The 22,024-nt window shown below is 39.1% G+C and overlaps 1 protein-coding gene across 5 annotated transcripts in view; it reads right to left on the reverse strand.

The window, feature by feature from the left end:
- The window catches only part of LOC126091941 (probable phospholipid-transporting ATPase IIB), a 501,129-nt gene that overhangs the window by 367,747 nt on the left and 111,358 nt on the right, over window positions 1-22,024 (reverse strand). For all 5 annotated transcript variants that reach the window (XM_049907268.1, XM_049907269.1, XM_049907267.1 and 2 more), the window contains 4 exons: window positions 21,845-22,021; window positions 14,518-14,688; window positions 12,204-12,392; window positions 1,668-1,857 (listed from right to left, as the gene is read on the reverse strand). In XM_049907268.1, coding sequence (XP_049763225.1) covers window positions 1,668-1,857; window positions 12,204-12,392; window positions 14,518-14,688; window positions 21,845-22,021 — 727 coding nt within the window. The remainder of the gene's footprint in view (window positions 1-1,667; window positions 1,858-12,203; window positions 12,393-14,517; window positions 14,689-21,844; window positions 22,022-22,024) is intronic.

Consider the following 22,024-nt stretch of genomic DNA (forward strand, 5'->3'; position numbering starts at 1 on the left):
TATTTATCTTTGTGCCTGAAAAGCATGCCTGTGAATTGCTACATATATTTGACGGCAGAAGTTAGTTGTGGCGGCACCTACCAACATTTTTTAGAATTTCCGCTTACCGTATTTACTCGAATCTAAGCCGCACTTGAATCTAAGCCGCACCTGAAAAATGAGACTCGAAATCAAGGAAAAAAAAAAAAAAAAAAAAAAAAAAAAAAAAAAAAAAAAAAAAAATCCCGAATCTAAGCTGCACCTGAAATTTGAGACTCGAAATTCCAGGGGAGAGAGAAGTTTTAGGCCGCACCTCCAAATCGAAACAATTTTGGTCCATTGTAATATGAGACACAATTTAGGTCGAATGAATGACGATACAGCTATTTGTTGTTAGTTACTAACACTGCTGCTTTCTTTGACGATGATCAACAAGAACCAAATAATAGACTGCATATGATCGATGATGTTCTGAACGAGAGTATAGCAAAAATTTTTCTCCGTTTGAAAATCTTTGCAGACGCCTCTTTAGTATACAACATTCTGCACAGAAATTAGTCATCTTAGATTTAAAAATCTAGTCAATTGACGTGCTTCATTTCTGACTGTATCACTATTAGGCACAAGAATAATACGAATATAAACATGACATGATATGTATATTCTTCCGCGTTCGCTGTTGTCTCACTCTAGTTTCGTAGTTTATTAGGCAGACAGGTTTTAAATGAGATATCAGCAAACACGAAAGAATACATGGCAAAATGTTTATATTCGTATTATTCTTATGGTGAAGAGAATATTGCATGTGATTAACAATTCATAAAAGTTCCTATTAGCAACCATCTCTTCTCACAGGTAAGAAAAAATTCAGAACATAGAGTTGGCCATATTGACAAACATCCCAAACAGTCTTGCCAGTCTGATTTTCATAGTACATTGAAATGATGCTAAATTCGAAAATAAACAATACTTAATTTGTATTTACTTCGTTGGATAATGTATGAAAATGCAGTGGTCAAAACTCGGGGCGGAGAAAAATTCTTGTCTTCAACCTTTTTTTTAAATTTATCTACTGACGCAGAGGTTTTGGCGACAGTACTTATCTTTGTGCCTGCAAAGCATGCCTGTGTAGCACTACATTTATTCGACGACAGAACTTAGTTGTGGCGGCACCTGCCCACATTTTCAGAACTTCCACTTGCTTTGCACTCGATTCTAAGCCGCAGGCGGTTTTTTGGATTACAAAAACCAGAAAAAAAGTGCGGCTTAGATTCGAGTAAATACGGTACTTTGCACTCTATTCTAAGCCGCAGGCGGTTTTTTGGATTACAAAAACCGGAAAAAAAGTGCGGCTTAGATTCGAGTAAATATGGTATGTAACTTTCACTGTTACATTTTGAACACATGGAAATGAAAAGGCCTTGTTATATAAGACAATTATCTTTTTCACTGAAGATAAAAATAGCAAGACCAATGAATTTGAGTAAGAAATGGGGACAAGAAAATTTTTCTATTTACGTTGAAGCATGGAGTTTGGGAAATGTGCAGAACTGGATAAAGAAAGAAATGAAAGTACAGAAATGATACATTAAACCTGACTGAAAAAAAGAATGCAGTGAAAATGGTTTTAAAAATTTTGTAATATATTTCTATGGTAAAACTGTCTAGATAACAATATGGTACACAACCTGCATCTGCTGCCTGTATCATGCTAACATCATTGCCACCATCTCCAACTGCAGCTGCCCTTTTGCCTGTGTGCCTCTGTATGAGCCGAACCACTTCTGCCTTCTGAGTTGGTGAACAACGACAGCACACTACTGCTGGACAGCCACAAGCCAGTTCCAGAAATTCATGCTGGTAGTACTGCAGGCATACCTGTTCACACCACCAGTACCTCATTATTGCGACACAATACAGGAATTTTGCTAAAAGTATCTACAACTTACTTAAGATTCTGTAAGAATGATGTCACACAGAGAGATAATACTAATACAAATAATAATAATAATAATAATAATAATAATAATAATAATAATAAACTTCATCGGAGAAACTGCATTTATCACTCTAGAACACTGTAACTACGATATCACTGTAAATGCGTGTTACACAGAAGTAAGCGCTGTAATACAACTCTTCAGGAATACCATGCTCCATACTGAAATAAGTGCTGTCTTGGAACTTGAAGGGAAGATTTTAATAAACAGAAATGGACTAGTCTTCCATTGTAAGACAGTCAGTATGGATTCCATAATGGACAACTTGAACATCAACAGGTGGTAAACATTACAATTTTTTGTATCTACCATTACAGCAAGGAAAATATTGACCAGTAAAATAAGTAAAGAATGATTTTTTAAAAATATACTTGTGTCATTCTATGTCATATCGAGCAATTTTGGAACATTTTCCTGCTCAGTCATCGTGGATTTCCGTGAAATTTTATGTGAACATTCACACATGTTACCAATGAACAATGGTAAAGTTTAATGTTCATCAAAGCAATACTGGCAGAAATACAAACACCTGTTTGATTCGAAGCACAACTTTGTGCAGAGTGAATGTGAATTTCTGGCAACTATGAGCTGTTGTATCTTGGGCAATATTTTCTTGAAAGAATTCAAATTTGGCTATCTTGTACAGTTTTATGGTTCACTTAAGAACAGTAATTAAAATAATTTTACAAGCCATGTCCGGCTACAAAATTTTAGGCAAAATTGCCCGCAAAAAATTTGGCTTGTTACCTCTCAGGTTTTAAAGGTATGATGAATAAGAAACTTGGCATGTATTAACCTAACAACACAAGATTTTCAAATATGAAGTTCCATTTATGTACCACTTCCCACTACAGAGTCAATTAAGTGTAAAGTACAGGATTTTACAAAAATATCAAAAATGCAGTATTCTGGATCTTATTTTGCAACAAACTATGTTCTATAAAACTTTCCTAAGTGGTATGAAGATCACTGTTTTAACCATAGAAAAAAGTTTATTGATTACCCAACATGAGCTAAAAATGCTATATAATTTGAATTGAGGATGGACATGAAAATCGCAGCATGAAAAAAATTTAAGCTTCGGAGTCTCATATCTCATAAAGAAAACGCATGCTGAACATGAAACTTATTATGCAATAGGTCGGTGGAACAAGAACATGAAATACAAAATTTCATTGACCCACTATTTTCCAACGAATCTACAAATTCCTCAAAAAATGGAGACTTTTGTGAAAAGGTGAACATTGGGTATGTTCAACACTTCATTTACCAATGCGGTTTCATACTAAAGCTTCAAACACAGTCTCACTCAAAACAATGTATTTTAAGGCCCCTTCTCAGATCAGTAGGTTTAATTTCCAACATGGGCTAACAATACCTGTACAAGGTAAACCGAGGCAATGTAGCCGGAAAATTCATACTGTGAATAAAGTTTTAACTTTGACTTCTTACAACAAGTTGATTACAGGTGTGTATATATAAGATGATGAGACTTACCCAACAAAAGCGCTGGCAGGTCGATAGACACACAAACATACACACAAAACTCTAGCTTTCGCAACCAACGGTTGCCTCGTCAGGAAAGAGGGAAGGAGAAGGAAAGACAAAAGGACTGGGTTTTAAGGGAGAGGGTAAGGAGTCATTCCAATCCCGGGAGCGGAAAGACTTACCTTAGGGGGAAAAAAGGACAGGTTTACACTCGCACACACACACATATCCATCCACACATACACAGACACAAGCAGACATTTGTAAAGGCAAAGAGTTTGGGCAGAGATGTCAGTCGGGACGGAAATACAGAGGCAAAGATGATGTTGAAAGACAGGTGAGGTATGAGCGGCGGCAGATTGAAATTAGCGGAGATTGAGGCCTGGCGGATAGCGAGAAGAGAGGATATGCTGAAGGGCAAGTTCCCATCTCCGGAGTTCTGACAGGTTGGTGTTAGTGGGAAGTATCCAGATAACCCGGACGGTGTAACACTGTGCCAAGATGTGCTGGCCGTGCACCAAGGCATGTTTAGCCACAGGGTGATCCTCATTACCAACAAACACTGTCTGCCTGTGTCCATTCATGCGAATGGACAGTTTGTTGCTGGTCATTCCCACATAGAACGCTTCACAGTGTAGGCAGGTCAGTTGGTAAATCACGTGGGTGCTTTCACACGTGGCTCTGCCTTTGATCGTGTACACCTTCCGGGTTACAGGACTGGAATAGGTGGTGGTGGGAGGGTGCATGGGACAGGTTTTACACTGGGGGCAGTTACAGGGGTAGGAGCCAGAGGGTAGGGAAGGTGGTTTGGGGATTTCATAGGGATGAACTAAGAGGTTACGAAGGTTAGGTGGACGGCGGAAAGACACTCTTGGTGGAGTGGGGAGGATTTCATGAAGGATGGATCTCAGTTCAGTGCAGGATTTGAGGAAGTCGTATCCCTGCTGGAGAGCCACATTCAGAATCTGATCCAGTCCCGGAAAGTATCCTGTCACAAGTGGGGCACTTTTGGGGTTCTTCTGTGGAAGGTTCCGGGTTTGAGGAGATGAGGAAGTGGCTCTGGTTATTTGCTTCTGTACCAGGTCGGGAGGGTAGTTACGGGATGCAAAAGCTGTTTTCAGGTTGTTGGTGTAATGGTTCAAGGATTCCGGACTGGAGCAGATTCGTTTGCCACGAAGACCTAGGCTGTAGGGAAGGGACCGTTTGATGTGGAATGGGTGGCAGCTGTCATAATGGAGGTACTGTTGCTTGTTGGTGGGTTTGATGTGGACGGACGTGTGAAGCTGGCCATTGGACAGGTGGAGGTCAACGTCAAGGAAAGTGGCATGGGATTTCGAGTAGGACCTGTCCCTAATAAAAGTCCTCAATCTTTCCTCTCCCACATCCACACCAGTTGTTCAGAGCATCCTCCTACAGGCCAACCGCAAATTAGAACAGCATGCCACCCTCCACCTTAAAAACTATCCAATCTCCTGGTTTCCCACCTCCGGAAAGGCAACTCACTTAGGGGGAAAAAAGGACAGGTATACACTCGCACACACACACACATATCCATCCTCATATACACAGACACAAGCAGACATTTGTAAAGACAAATGTCTGCTTGTGTCTGTGTATATGAGGATGGATATGTGTGTGTGTGCGAGTGTATACCTGTCCTTTTTTCCCCCTAAGGTAAGTCTTTCCGCTCCCGGGATTGGAATGACTCCTTACCCTCTCCCTTAAAACACAAATCCTTTTGTCTTTCCCTCTCCTTCCCTCTTTCCTGACGAGGCAACCACAGATTTTGTGTGTATGTTTGTGTTTGTTTGTGTGTCTATCGACCTGCCAGCGCTTTTGTTTGGTAAGTCTCATCATCTTTCTTTATATATATATATATATATATATATATATATATATATATAGAAGGAAACATTCCACGAAGGAAAAATATATCTACCCTCTCCCTTAAAACCCACATCCTTTCGTCTTTCCCTCTCCTTCCCTCTTTCCTGATGAGGCAACAGTTTGTTGCGAAAGCTTGAATTTTGTGTGTATGTTTGTGTTCGTTTGTGTGTCTGTCGACCTGCCAGCACTTTCATTTGGTAAGTCACATCATCTTTGTTTTTAGATATATATATATATATATATATATATATATATATATATATATATATAAAGGATGACAACAACAACTAAGCAATATAAGGTTTTCCATCACATGCTGCTTTCCAAATTTCTACAAAATCAGTTCAAATTTGATTGTCGTAAAAATGCCAAAAATAGATAACATTCAATTTGCTTTTAGAATATCTGATTTACATAACTGATTTCAAAATAATCAGAGCTGGAAAGAGTATGTTTTCAAGCATTCAGAACATCACATTCAATTTCCCAATGTGTGCTAATGATACTTGTAAATGATGGACAAATTCGAGTTAATGTACCACGACAATGGGCTACGTCTCAACAACCTGTTAAATGTATTTTGTTGCATGCATTTTTTATTTGTTTATTGACAACTAATATCTCACTATATTGCTTTGATAATAGAAAAAGGTATTTGTACAAGAAGTGTATAATATCATTTAGTTTCACCTTTCCACAAAACCCGTCATCATTACGACAAATTTGTAGATCATTGGAAAGTAGTGCGTCAATTAAATTTTGTATTTCACATCCTTGTACTACTGACCCATTGCATAATAAGTTTCATGTTCAGGATATGTTTACAGTATGATATATAAGAATCCAAAATTTAAATTTTTTTACTATTGCGTATTTCTAATCCAACTTTAATTCAAATTATGTAGCATTGTTATATCCCATGTTGGATAATCAAATAAACTTTTTTTGTGGTTAAAACAGTGATCTTCCTAATGAGTCTAGTTTGCAAAGTTTCATAGAAAACAGTTTTTTGGAAAATTAGGCCTAAACTACTGCATTTTTTTTATCTTTTTACAAAATCTCCAACTTTGCATCTAATTGACTCAGCATTGAAAAGCAGTACATAACTGAAACTTAATATTTGAGAACCTTGTGTTGTTAGGTTACTACATACCAAGTTTCAAGTTTGTCATATCTTTAATCCGTAAGATGTAACAAGCCAAATTCTGATTTTTTTTTTTTTTTTTTTTTTGGGGAGGGGGGGGGGGAGTGATGTTGCCTAAGATTTTCTGGCTGAATATGGTATGTCAAATTTCTTTTCATTACTATTCTTAAGAGAATGCAAAGTTATACAAAACAGCCAAACTTCATTTCTTTCGACAAAATAGTACTTGAGATAGAACAGCTCAAACTTTCCATAAAATCATGCTCGCTCTGTGTGAAGTCACAAATGGAGCCAAATAAGTGATTAAATCTAGGACAATGTTGCTTTGATGAACATTAAACTTTACTGATGTTGACTGGGGGCATGTGCCAAATTTCACACAAAATTTCAATGAAATCTGTGATGGTCCAGCACAGTGGTCTAGGTGAGTTGACATGACCCACTTAATAGCCCATAAAGAATGGCTGTTTGGCTGTAACAGCTGCAATCTCATAATATGGTAGACCCATACTGGCTCTTTATCACCATCTACATACTAAATCCTGATAAAACAATATTAAACTTGAAATGACCTTAGAAACTACTGAATCTTATTTCTATCTTCAATTTTAGTGCCCTTTACTGCACTGGATGTGTGAATAACAGGTGGGTTGAAAAACAATAACGTAATAGCACTTGCTATACCTAGACTTGGGAGCAGTTCACTATACCTAGACTTGGGAGTAGTTCTTGTAATTATTATATACAGGGCTATTACAAATGATTGAAGCGATTTCATAAATTCACTATAGCTCCATTCATTGACATATGGTCACGACACACTACAGATACGTAGAAAAACTCAAAGTTTTGTTCGGCTGAAGCCGCACTTCAGGTTTCTGCCGCCAGAGCGCTCGAGAGCGCAGTGAGACAAAATGGCGACAGGAGCCGAGAAAGTTTATGTCGTGCTTGAAATGCACTCACATCAGTCAGTCGTAACAGTGCAATGACACTTCAGGACGAAGTTCAACAAAGGTCCACCAACTGATAACTCCATTCGGCGATGGTACGCACAGTTTAAAGCTTCTGGATGCCTCTGTAAGGGGAAATCAACGGGTCGGCCTGCAGTGAGCGAAGAAACGGTTGAACACGTGCGGGGAAGTTTCACGCGTAGCCCGCGGAAGTCGACGAATAAAGCAAGCAGGGAGCTAAACGTACCACAGCCGATGGTTTGGAAAATCTTACGGAAAAGGCTAAAGCAGAAGCCTTACCATTTACAATTGCTACAAGCCCTGACACCCGATGACAAAGTCAAACGCTTTGAATTTTCGGCGTGGTTGCAACAGCTCATGGAAGAGGATGCGTTCAGTGCGAAACTTGTTTTCAGTGATGAAGCAACATTTTTTCTTAATGGTGAAGTGAACAGACACAATGTGCGAATCTGGGTGGTAGAGAATCCTCACGCATTCGTGCAGCAAATTCGCAATTCACCAAAAGTTAACGTGTTTTGTGCAATCTCACGGTTTAAAGTTTACGGCCCCTTTTTCTTCTGCGAAAAAAACGTTACAGGACACGTGTATCTGGACATGCTGGAAAATTGGCTCATGCCACAACTGGAGATCGACAGCGCCAACTTCATATTTCAACAGGATGGTGCTCCACCGCACTCCCATCATGATGTTCGGCATTTCTTAAACAGGAGATTGGAAAACCGATGGATCGGTCGTGGTGGAGATCATGATGAGCAATTCATGTCATGGCCTCCACGCTCTCCTGACTTTATCCCATGCGATTTCTTTCTGTGGGGTTATGTGAAGGATTCAGTGTTTAAACCTCCTCTACCAAGAAACATGCCAGAACTGCGAGCTCGCATCAACGATGCTTTCGAACTTATTGATGGGGACATGCTGCGCCGAGTGTGGGAGGAACTTGATTATCGGCTTGATGTCTGCCGAATCACTAAAGGGGCACATATCGAACATTTGTGAATGCCTAAAAAAACTTTTTGAGTTTTTGTATGTGTGTGCAAAGCATTGTGAAAATATCTCAAATAATAAAGTTATTGTAGAGCTGTGAAATCGCTTCAATCATTTGTAATAACCCTGTATAAAGGAAAGTGACCACACTACATCACTAGTCTGAGTTTCCAACCAATTGCTGTTATAGCATAGTGTCAAACACTGTAAATCTTGAAAATCCTTCACAGTGTGCCCAGCACATGGCTTGCACAATATTCTTAATGCTACCCATACACAGTGATAGCAATCTATTTGGGGTATTACCCTCCCAAGAAAGGATTTTTCAAGTACGTACCTGGAAGTGTCAAAACGGAAGCAAACTTCAGTGTCAGACTTCGTCCCCCCCCCCCGCCCCCCCCACTCATTCTCTGCGTTCGTAATATACTTACTCTCCCTTATGCTTGTCCATACAGAGAGATATAGTTTATTGCCTCTAAAAGTGTTCTGTGCAACACATGTTATGGTGTAGTGTGAGTATCAGTTACTGCTGCCTTCAACCCATTTAGGGTTACCGTTCAGGAATTTGCTTCTTGGGGACAACATGTACACTATCACTGTCAAAATATCTCAAAAGCTGCAGCAATTTTTGTGTCAGTTTTCAGGGTCCCATGCTTTGATCGTACATGATGAGACTGTGGGACAAGCCAAGTGATAATGCCAACTTTATGACATACACATGGAAAAAAAAAAAGACACCTATACTGGGATTCCAGGGATTTGATGACAGCTGATTTGCTTGATTTAAATGAATTTGTCCTATTTTCTTCTACTTGTGTAGAAGCTTGTGGTCTCGCAGTAGCGTTCTCGTTTCCCGAGCAAGGGGTTCCGGGTTCGATTCATGGCGGGGTCAGGGATTTTCACCTGCCTCAAGATGACTGGGTGTTGTTGTGTCGTCTTCATCATCATCTTTCATACTCATTATGGTCGGAGGAAGGCAATGGCAAACCACCTCCGCTACGACCTTGCCTAGTACAGCAGTGCGGGTCTCCCGCATCGTCCCCTATGCTCTGTCAAGGAGTTTGGGACTTCATCATCATCACTTGTCATGTTGTCTGCCTGATATGATAATAGACTGACATTCACAAATATTGTTACGAATCAAATTTTTTTAGTTACTCTCCAGTTTTTCTTAACTATGCCCATGATGATATGTACTTTTACGAGCTATCGGAAAAAATCTCTGAAGTGTTTCTCTAAAATGTGGCCAAGTACCTTGAATGTCAATTCTGATGAGAAAGCTATGGCAAAAGGTCTTTCTGCAATTCTAAACAATGCGTTTATGGACTTTAAAACAACATTTTTAGCAGAAGAAAGTCATAGTGAAGGTCCATCAGGTGAAGATCCAACAGAAATAGTGAGTAAGCTCCATGCATAAACATATCAAGATCACTGGGTGATAGTACCACCTTAACTCATATTTAGACAGAAACTAGTATTGATGGATGTTCTAAAATGACAGTACCTAAGCTGTATATCACTTTCATGTTTGATTAGAGTAAACTCGACTTTGGATAACTGCCAGGTAATTTCACACATTATCTTTAGAACTGTCTAGTTCGCGAAGTGCCTAGGAAGAAGCCTCACACACACACACACACACACACACACACACACAAAAGTTTATTCCAAAATTCTTTGCTTATTTTCTCTGAATAGAGTGCACCTCTGATTTAAGGTTTTTCTGGATACTATTTTTGTTTTCCCACCCAATCCAATAATCGCTGTATCTGCAGAATATCGATTCTGACCTTTCATGGGCATTTTGTGTGGAAGTAAAATTGAAAATAATTGTATTCAGATGTTAGGGGAAGACTTTTGGCAGGATTAATCCTTTCACTCATTTTGAAATAACAAAAGAAAAGAATGAGCAAAGAACAACACCTATACAAGTATGCCATCACTAGCTGCACCTCCATCAAAACTGGCTGAGACATTGGTGGTGGGGAAATATACTACTACTAATAATGTGGTCCACACTGGATTTGCAGTTCAGGCACAGTATTTGGACTGAGATGGTGAATAAATTACTGTTTATGGCCAGACTGAGTCTATTATAAGTACTGTAAAGATAATTGGACAATCATAGACTACACTCAATTGACGTCTGATAATGTCAGATCAAATGCAGTAACCTAACTCTGATGTGACTGTTCACAACAGTTCACCTGTGGCAGGCAAATATAATTAACACAGTCACATAAAATTCTTAATTCGTTGTCCTTGAAATCTAACAATAAAATCAATAACTAACTATTGGAAACAACATAGTTCACAGTTTGACCCCATTGTCACAGTAGACAATCATTATTGAAGTTTGTTACAGTCCATGATACTAATTATACACTAAGAGAACAATCAATCATTAAAAGTCACTGAATTATTAATAAACACCCAGATATGAAATCTAGATAAATTGGGGTACATTTTCTGACTTGTAATTTGTACTAACTTGTCTGTGATACATTATCCCATATTTTTTAACCACAGGTGTTCCTCCTTTCAAACTAACCACCGACTGACTTAAAATGTCTTCCGACCAGATTCTTATATAAGTTTAAAATAATTAAAGCTGGCTTTAACTACTGTTGTTTATTGGAATTTAATAAATCACAATTAAAGATATACATTTATGATTAACTGAATAGTGAAATAATATTCACTTGAATTACTCTGAAACTAAACGAGTGCAAAAGTTGCTAACATTTATCTGATATTAGCTGTATAAATGCTAAATTATTTACCTACCTCTATAATCTACTTTATCAAGAAGTTAGTTCAGGAATATGTTTACAAATGAACAGTGACAACAAAATCTAAAATTTCTGATGTTTTGCAATCAGCACAGTTTTCAGACAAACTAGATAGCTTGTTAACACCTAATAAACAAAGGAATGTAATACATAAGAAAGCTGAGTTGGTTAATCACTGGATCATTGTAAAAAATTTTAAGATATTGAGCACATGCCAATAGATTATAATACTGAAGATACCACAAAATTTGAATAATAATAATAATTTTTTTTTTTTTTTTTTTGGGGGGGGGGGGGGGGGGTGGCAGCTTTTTTACAACCTCTACCAGAATTTAATACAACCATAGTTCATAACACCCACCACCTAAAATTGCCACATTACAGAGTCTTTATTATACCAACTTTCGAACGTCAGATAGCAGTTACACACGTTTCTTTGCTTGTTGCATTATTCGATATGGACCCTATACACACCATTTAAACAACAATAATTTGCGCAGCACCAGGGCATCAAGTGCACTGATACATGATTGCGTTCATGCATTTCTTATTTTGCAAAGACACAGTCTTACAAACCTTGTCTTTGAAATCTGAGCTTCATTAGATGATGTGCAATACCAGTAACCAAAAACTGGTTACTTTTTTATACTTATATGCAAAAAATAAAATAATCTGTTTCAAATTATCTCTTATAAAATAGTTCATCTGATGTGACTCACTAAGACATAGCATTTATTAGGTAATTTTGAGTTTTCGCATTTGAGACAGAATTTGCATCTATATTCATATTTGTGTACCACTTCTATAATTTGAATAGGCAGTAATTTTTGTTACAAAAGATGGACAAATGCTTTGTTACTTACAACTTAGTGCATTATGTAGCAGAAGACCAGAAACTAAAACTGCATTGGTAATTAAATATAGGCCTGTGAATGATATATAAAAATAACGTGTTTACCTCCAAAGAATCACCACTTATAACCAGGGCACAATCTTGTTTCTTCCTAAAAGTATTCAGTTCAAGATGAGCGTCAGTCCTTGTCATAACAGATTTGAAGACGTGCAACCCCTGGGTGCGAGAAACTAAGTGTGAACTCTTAGCAATACAAGTGGCTGTCTCCAGTTTGTCACCAGTCAGCATCCATATCTGTATTTAAAAAAGATTGCATTCAATTATTTTAAAATTTAGATGACAAGCACCAAATGATTACTTAGCATACACTAGCATACAAAGTAACAGCAAAATCTAATAATCAAAAAAGGCTCTGGTTAAAGGTTAATTTTTCAGGCAGTGCCTCAATTAACACTTCCTCAACCAAGAACAGTGCTATTTATAGTAACTGGAATTGACCTCCTAAGAGTCGTCAGGCACATTTTCTATGGTGTTTTGGCAGATATTTGCAATTTAGTTTCTGTCCATGTAGATAGACTAGGTCCAAGCAAATACTACTCACCATATCTTTCATGCAACACCCAGTGTCAGAAGGCATTTGTTTGTTTCCTGTTACAAATAAAATTAGTTTAAAAGCAGAATTTTATGTGCTCATTTGATATACAGTCCCAAATTAGTCTAATGCAATATTTGTTTTATCAATACGTATTAACAGAGACAGTAAAACACACAGAATAATAAGGAACAACAACATCACCTTGGCCCACACTAACTGCTACCACCATGCACCCGTTGCTGCTGGAGTACTGATTACTCTTCATATTTTAGTGTTCCTGTTTGTACACACTGATAAAACAAATATCACACTAGACTAATTTGGGGCCACTCTGTTCAATGGGCACATAAAATTCCAGAATCAGTACTTCTGTAATGGGAAACTAACTGATACTTTTAACTGACACTGGGTGCCCATGAAAGATTAGATGAGCAGTATTTGTTTTGATTACCACCAGCTACACACTGCAGAAAACAGCAATGCAAATATTTGCTGAAACACTAGGGAAAATGCACCTCACGGCTCTTAGGAGGGCACCTGGTACGTTTCATTTAGCATCTCAGTTAGTCAAGTGTCAGGCTATTATCCCAAAAGAGAAAATCTATTTCCACAATTTTAGATTTAATCAGAAACAATAATATTTTATTATCTAGCCGCCTCTTCAACACTGGTTGCAAACAGATTGCAAACTAGTAAATAAATAATGGTCTTTATTACCTCATAATATCTCTTTCTGTATTTTACACTGGTATGTACAGTAAAAGTTACCTAATGTTGTGTTGATAATGTGCACACCACAGATGGTCTCTGTAATAAAACGTCAATGGTTAAAGTTTCTGATTTAATCAACTTCTAGATATATGTGCCCTTTATTTATCACTGTTTCAATTAGCATTATACTTTTTAGTAGTTTCTTACTGACTGTAGGGCGCATTTGGGATCTGTGAATATGTACAGTTTGTCCTTTTCCCAGAACTGAGGAATTTTCTTCACCAACAAAGATTTGACAGGGATGGTCAAATTTACATTTCTCCTATACAAATTTCTACTCTCCACAAATAGTCTTTATGGGTATACTGTATACTGCACATTTTGATTTTTTAGTTGCTTTTCCACAAAAATCTGAAACAAATAGTTGCCCATTAAGGACAGATTCATTCATGGAGAAAAGCAGAAGTTCAAATTTGTCTTCAAAAATTTCATGCAGGTTTACCAGCCTGGGACTCAAATCCACACCTTCCTCTTTTCTGGCTAAGCCTTTTCTCTGAGATATCTTTATTGCCAGCAGATCTGAAGTATCATAACTTTAATAAGTGGTGATCAACAGTTTACTCACTCAGCTCTATGTCAAAGACATTATACTGAAGTCCTTAGTAATAGTGTAATTTGAATTACGGCTACGTAATTGAAGCATAACATAAAGGAAAAAAAAAAATGAAATACTAAATGTGGGTTGTTAACTAGATCCAGATATATCTCACATAAAGTGTGGAGCACTATTTTACAATACTGCTCTCCAATACTGTCAATGGTGAGTGTGTAGGATTTTAGAAGACACTCAATAAGTACAAACTTGTTCTTAATTACTGTGTGACGGTCATGATACTTCTGTTAAGTGCAGTATGTCCTTCAATGATATTGTGGCTTTTTCAGTTGAAAGTTTTGGCAAGTACAAAAGTTCATTTATTAATTCACAGCAACTTTGGCCATTTACTATTATGTATAAAAAAACTCTGCTACAAGCTTATTGGCAATTTAGCAAAACAGCTCAGACAAATTATTCTTCAGCAATTTAATACAAACTTGTAAGCAAACAATGAATACCTTTATTCCAGCATTTCTTAGGAGCTCCAATGTGGGGCGCACACGATCCTGCAAACGATCCTCAACACCTGTCACACACAGCAACTCCATTTCACGTTCAAGGCTTTCTACTACAGCAGCCACTCGAGAAACACGATCTGATACACTCATACGAGCTGCATTGTATCGACTCTGAAAGAAAAATTTGTCAATGTTACTAGCACAAATACAAGAATTTCAGACTGTGGAGCCACTTTTTCCAAAATAAGAAAAAAAGCTAAACTTGCAGTGAACACTTTTTGATGGTTGCGTACTGGTTCTATTTTACATATTGATGCATTTGTTAGAAAGCGTTATTTACATAAATTACATCAAACAGTCTATTAAAGTAATACAATTAAGTGGAGTACTAGCAACTAGTAAAATAAAAATGAGTGTCAACCACAGGGAAGCAGCTGAAGAAGAAGAAGAAGAAGAAGAAGAAGAAGACGATGATGATGATGTCCCATTCTCAGAGGAGCATAGGGGACGATGCGGGTGACGACGACGACGACGACGACGACGACACAACCCACCCAGTCATCTCGAGGCAGGAAAAATCCCTGACCCCGCCGGAAATCAAACCCGGGACCCCATGAACAGGAAGCGACAACGCTACCGCAAGACCATGAGACACTGAAGAGGAATTTACACTAAATAATTTGGCCCATACCTGAGCAAACGGTATGATAGGGAAGGTGGCAGAGGTGGTGGTGGGGATGCCATTGTGAACGGCCATCGTGCAGTTGGTGTTATTCAATAGCTGAAGCCTATACACAAAGGCTTATTTCGTATACTAATTTGTAAGCTACAGATTGACTCTACAAATGATCATATTAATAGGATATGTCACTATGTCCAATAGGTCCCAGTTTCGAGTCCTGATTTAGCACACAGTTTTTATCAGCATGATGAAAAATTTGTCAACGGTCAACAGTTGTTCATTAGAGTATCAAAATAGCATTTATTACACAAAGGAAAACAATAGCCAGCATCATAAGATGGGCAAAGAGGAAGTACAACAAACAACTGATTGAACAGCCAGAGGGAAATTTTCAAATAGACAACTATATAGATCTCTAAAAGTGCCTCAAAACAGATGACCCATTTCATGCCTCCTACTTCATATTTCCAGCAAGAAGATGGATCACTGGGCCTCAGTTGTTGTTGTTGTTGTTGTTGTTGTTGTTGTGGTCTTCAGTCCTGAGACTGGTTTGATGCAGCTCTCCATGCTACTCTATCCTGTGCAAGCTTCTTCATCTCCCAGTATCTACTGCAACCTACATCCTTCTGAATCTGCTTAGTGTATTCATCTCTTTGTCTCCCTCTACGATTTTTACCCTCCACACTGCCCTCCAATGCCAAATTTGTGATCCCTTGATGCCTCAAAACATGTCCTACCAACTGATCCCTTCTTCTAGTCAAGTTGTGCCACAAACTTCTCTTCTCCCCAATCCTATTCAATACCTCCTCATTAGTTACGTGATCTACCCACCTTATCTTCAGCATTCTTCTGTAGCACCACATTTCGAAAGCTTCTATTCTTTTCTTGTCCAAACTAGTTATCGTCCATGTTTCACTTCCATACATGGCTACACTCCATACAAATACTTTCAGAAACGACTTCCTGACACTTAAATCTATACTCGATGTTAACAAATTCCTCTTCTTGAGAAACGCTTTCCTTGCCATTGCCAGTCTACATTTTATATCCTCTCTACTTCGACCATCATTTGTTATTTTACTCCCTAAATAGCAAAACTCCTTTACTACTTTAAGTTTCTCATTTCCTAATCTAATTCCCTCAGCATCACCCGACTTAATTTGACTACATTCCATTATCCTCGTTTTGCTTTTGGTGATGTTCATCTTATATCCTCCTTTCAAGACACTGTCCATTCCGTTCAACTGCTCTTCCAAGTCCTTTGCTGTCTCTGACAGAATTACAATGTCATCGGTAAACCTCAAAGTTTTTACTTCTTCTCCATGAATTTTAATACCTACTCCGAATTTTTCTTTTGTTTCCTTTACTGCTTGCTCAATATACAGATTGAATAACATCGGGGAGAGGCTACAACCCTGTCTTACTCCCTTCCCAACCACTGCTTCCCTTTCATGCCCCTCGATTCTTATAACTGCCATCTGGTTTCTGTACAAACTGTAAATAGCCTTTCGCTCCCTGTATTTTACCCCTGCCACCTTCAGAATTTGAAAGAGAGTATTCCAGTTAACATTGTCAAAAGCTTTCTCTAAGTCTACAAATGCTAGAAACGTAGGTTTGCCTTTCCTTAATCTTTCTTCTAAGATAAGTCGTAATGTCAGTATTGCCTCACGTGTTCCAACATTTCTACGGAATCCAAACTGATCTTCCCCGAGGTCGGCTTCTACCAGTTTTTCCATTCGTCTGTAAAGAATTCGCATTAGTATTTTGCAGCTGTGACTTATTAAACTGATAGTTCGGTAATTTTCACATCTGTCCTCACCTGCTTTCTTTGGGATTGGAATTATTATATTCTTCTTGAAGTCTGAGGGTATTTCGCCTGTCTCATACATCGTGCTCACCAGATGGTAGAGTTTTGTCATGACTGGCTCTCCCGAGGCCATCAGTAGTTCAAATGGAATGTTGTCTACTCCCGGGGCCTTGTTTCGACTCAGGTCTTTCAGTGCTCTGTCAAACTCTTCACGCAGTATCTTATCTCCCATTTCGTCTTCATCTACATCCTCTTCCATTTCCATAATATTGTCCTCAAGTACATCGCCCTTGTATAAACCCTCTATATACTCCTTCCACCTTTCTGCCTTCCCTTCTTTGTTTAGAACTGGGTTGCCATCTGAGCTCTTGACATTCATACAAGTGGTTCTCTTCTCTCCAAAGGTCTCTTTAATTTTCCTGTAGGCAGTATCTATCTTACCGCTAGTGAGACAAGCCTCTACATCCTACATCCTCTACATCCTTACATCCTCAATTATAACACATTAAAAGTGTATGTCAATACTTTCAGCAACTCCTAAATGTCAAAGAACCTATGTAAGACTCTCCGAGTTATAGAACCCTCTAATCCCAACACCAACCACACCCCTCCACTCATATACGAGGAAGTCAGAGATCATAAATCTACTCAAAAATGACACAGCCTCTGAGAAACATGTGATAGTACTGCGTTTAATAGCAAAGAAAACGGGTCTACTGATCAAGATAATATTAAAAATACTCCTAGAATGAGTCAGCACAATTAAGCTTATTAAGAGAGCCAAAGCTACAAAATACCTTAAAGACTGGAGCTTGTATGATCTTGGTGAAACAGTACCTCTTAAACAAAGGAAAATCAAACTAGGTAGATCAATATTGAACTAAGACACCAAAACATAGTAGTTAGACCACCAGTCCTCTGCGCAGCAGAATTTTTATTCCTAACCAAGGAGTCCCTAATAAAAGTTCTTGAATTACAAGAACAGAAATTCCTGCAAAAGACAGTGGAGCCAAGGATCCTACCAGAAGAGGGACAATGGCATAAACCTAATCATGAACTCTATCAACTCTAAGGAAACATCACTGTTGCTGTCCGATGATGACTAGCTTTCTATAGCCACTGATACAGACTGGATCTTCGTAAGATGTCCAGTAAGATCTTCACAAAGTAGACAGCAAGAGCAAAGCCACAGGATCCCTGTGGATCAAGCAAATAAACAAATACCTTGTAGAACTATATATAAGGCAAGACACAACTACTAAAGGATGACTACCATGTAACCCTTCCTAACATCCCTTACAGAATTTAACAACAAAGAGACCAGGAAATGGTCTGAGGAACCCAAGATAGGGTTCAGCATGAGAATCGAGGAACACTGTAGTAATGCAAAAGCTCAATGCACTAACAAAATAACAACTACCAAATTTCGCCATGAACACCAGAAGTGGAAGATGACAACAGCAGAAAATATGCAAGCACCATGGTCAAGCAGGTGGCCCCAACAAGCTTTTTTTTTTAAAGAAGGAAATAACCAAAGCAAAATAAGGTTGACCATCTGGTGCCAGAAGGAAATACCATAAAACAAAAACTGGGTGAAAATGTAACATAGTGGAGAATTTCATTTAGTATAATACTGATAACATAAAATAAAAGAATGCCAATCACAGGAAAATTATGTCTGTCCTCTGTTCATCAATATTATAAAATTTTCTTCTTCTTCTTCTTCTTCCTCCATGTCTTTTCTGAAAATGTGAAGCCTTGGGAAGTATTTGTAGCTATATTTCCTCCCTCCTCCTTTATCTCTTTATTGTGGGAATGGAATAGATTGGAATAGATAGTGACTCCAGCAACCCTCTCAAGACTTTTTAACACTTTCTCCCCCCCCCCCCCCCCCCCATGGAACTTAAAATTTATAAAGCACTGCAGTTTCAGGTAAATGAAAGCACACAGCGAGCAGAGCAGAGCAGTGGTGAGTTCATGCATTGGAATTCTATCTTGACATCTGTGTACCTCTACTGTAGCACAGGAAACTCTCTGGTTGTGACAGTTCAGTCTGTCCGGACAGAAAAAAAACAGACTTTCGTGCTACCATCTTGCTCATTTTGTCATAGGAGCGTACGGACACTGCTGATGTAACAGGAAATCTGTGTTTCGAGAAGCAAAGTTGCCACTCGCCATATAGTGGAGATGCTGAGTTACAGATAGGCACAACAAAAAGATATTCACACTTAAAGCTTTCGGCCAGTGGCCTCTGTCAAGAACAACAAAAACAACAACAACAACAACACACACACACACACACACACACACACACACACACACACACACTGCAGTTTCAGGTAAATGAAAGCACACAGCGAGTAGAGCAGCAGCACCAGTGCAAGATGGGTGTGGAGACTGGGTGGGGGAAAGGAGGAGGCTGGGGCGGGGAAGGGGAGAGAGAGTATGGTGGGGATGACAGACAGTGAAGTGCTTCAGGTTGGGTGGTGGGCTGGGGAGAGGTGGAGAAGGGGGGTTTGGGAAGTAACAGAAAAGGAGAGAAATAAATAAAAAAAAATAATTAAAAGCCTGGGTGTGGTGGTGGAATGACGGCTGTGTAGTGCTGGAATGGAGCAGGGAAGGTGCTGGATGAGTGAGGACAGTGACTAACCTTCGTTAGGAACTGCTGCCACAATCCCTGTTTGCTCTCTCTAATAATTTGGCGATATTTTGTCCTCGCTACCCGAAAGACAACAAGGCTCTCTGCAGTTGGCAGCCACCAGCTTGGCCCTGATTCCAGAGTGACATCTGTTGCTTCACCAACATACAGGAAGTGTTTTCAGCTGAGTTGAAAACTGCACAAGCAATGCTTCAGTGGCATGGTGGATTATTTCGGTAATATGATCCACCCATTCCTGGATGAAGTCAAGGTATTCAAACACAGCAAACTGGCTGTAAAATGTCCTGTCTGTCCTACTAAACACCAATCATTGTGGCTTTCTCTCAGGTACTACTCTGTTTGGCAGGTGTATCCAGATTGGGAAGTGATAACTTGTTTGACATTAAACTACCACTCACTGATGAGGTGTGTTCGAGGCTTGGAAGGCATACGGAGGGATCCATAGCAGCCACTAACTACAGTGCAAACCAGAGAATAGTGGATGACTTCAGAACCTTTGGAAACACTTGCACAGCACTGATGCAAGAATGGAAGCCTATAGCAGTACAATTCTCCTCTTTGTAAATGTTGCCAAGTGTTCACTACAAATGTAAATTTACACATTGGAAAATTCATGATGGAATAACGATTGTATTATGAAAAGGATATGCCATACGGCAGAGATGAGTCGCAGACAGGTACAACAAAAAGACTACTAAATACCTAAGCTTTCAGCCAGAAGGCCGCCTCCTAATTTGGGAGCATACAGGGACAAGGTGTAGAGAGGGTACGGCAGCTAGGTGCAGTTGGAAGATTTGATAGAGGACAGCGGAGTGGGTAGTAAGGAGCAGAAAAGTACAGAAGTGAAGTGACTGTGGTTGCACTTCTGAAACAGAAGGTTGTGTAGTGCTGCAGTGGCAACAGGGAAGAGGATAGGTGAGTGAAGGACAATGACTATCCAGGAGAGTTATGGGAATATAGCATATATTGCAGGGAGAGTTCCCACCTGTGCAACTGTTGTTGGTAGGACGGATCCAGATGGCATGGGCTGTGAAGCCATCATTCCACAAGCATGCCCACAGTCTTTTTACTTCTCTCATTTTCCACTCCCCTTATCCTCCATCTAACCTCCCGACTGCACGTAGCTGCCCTATAGTCTCTCCATCTTGTCCTTGTATGCTATCACAAACACCCAGAATGCTTCTCTCATGATGCACAGTTGCTCGCAGTCTGGCCTCGGCATGCAGACACAGTAGCCATGTGTGTGTGAGCTGCTTTGCATGAATATGTATGTGCATGTTGTCTAGTTCAGAAGGACGGCTTCCAGCTGAAAGCTTTAGTAGCTTTTTTGTTGTGCCTGTCTGCATTCAACGTATCTGCTGTACGACAAGTAGCAATCCATCCTTTTCATAATATTCTCAAAAATGTAAGTTTATTAAATGGGAAGGACCCAGTCTCCACCAAAGTTTTAATTTGTGGTGGTCTGCATTTTGTAGCTAAAGCATGAATGGTGATTAGTAAGTTCACCATCCCTGACTGCTTCCAAAAAACTGGAGTCTTCCAAACAGACGAAGCATGTGCTATTATCCTGTCAGATTTGTGCTATGACATTAGTGACTATGAAAACCTCCTCGGTTCAGTGTGGGGGAAGAAGGAGTTGGAGCAGCCAGTGCGAGATTTTGTGTGTGTTGTTGATAATGTGATATAATGTGTCTGTGGAAAATGTCTTTTATCCAGAAAAAGATGACAGTGGTGTGTCTCATATTAAAATGTAAATGAAGCAATGACTGTAATACAGAAATACATTTCTGCTTCTGTTGTTGTCATCTGTTGTTGTTGTTTCTGCTGCTGCTGCTTTGACTGGTTTGATGCAGCTCTCCACACTATCTACCCTACGAAAGTCTTTTCATCTCTCCAAAACTCCTACATCCATTTGAACCTGCTTACTGTACTCAAGCCATGGTTTCCCTCTACAATGTTTACCCCCCACCCCTCCAATTCCTTCTGTTACCAAACTGATGATTCCTAATACATCAGGATATATCCTATCAATCAATCCCTTCTTTTAGTCTGGTTTGCTGTAATTTTTATGTTTCCCCAGTTTAATTCAGTAGCTCTTTGTACATTGTCTGATCTACCTAACTTATCTTCAACAATCTCCTCTAGCACCAAATTTCAAAAATGTAAGAGATGTACTCACCTCAAAGTCAAGGTATTGCTCTTCTGTTAAGGTTTTCTTGGCAACCACCAATGTTCTGAGACCTTCTCGTGCCATGTTTCCACATTCTTCTTCCAGCCAATCGTTATATTGGACTATTGAGGACATTACCACATCTGCGCCTTTGAGATAAAATGTTATTTCTCCTGTCTGATTTTCCTG

Source organism: Schistocerca cancellata, chromosome 7, assembly GCF_023864275.1.
Source record: "Schistocerca cancellata isolate TAMUIC-IGC-003103 chromosome 7, iqSchCanc2.1, whole genome shotgun sequence".
NCBI classification, from domain to species: domain Eukaryota; kingdom Metazoa; phylum Arthropoda; class Insecta; order Orthoptera; family Acrididae; genus Schistocerca; species Schistocerca cancellata.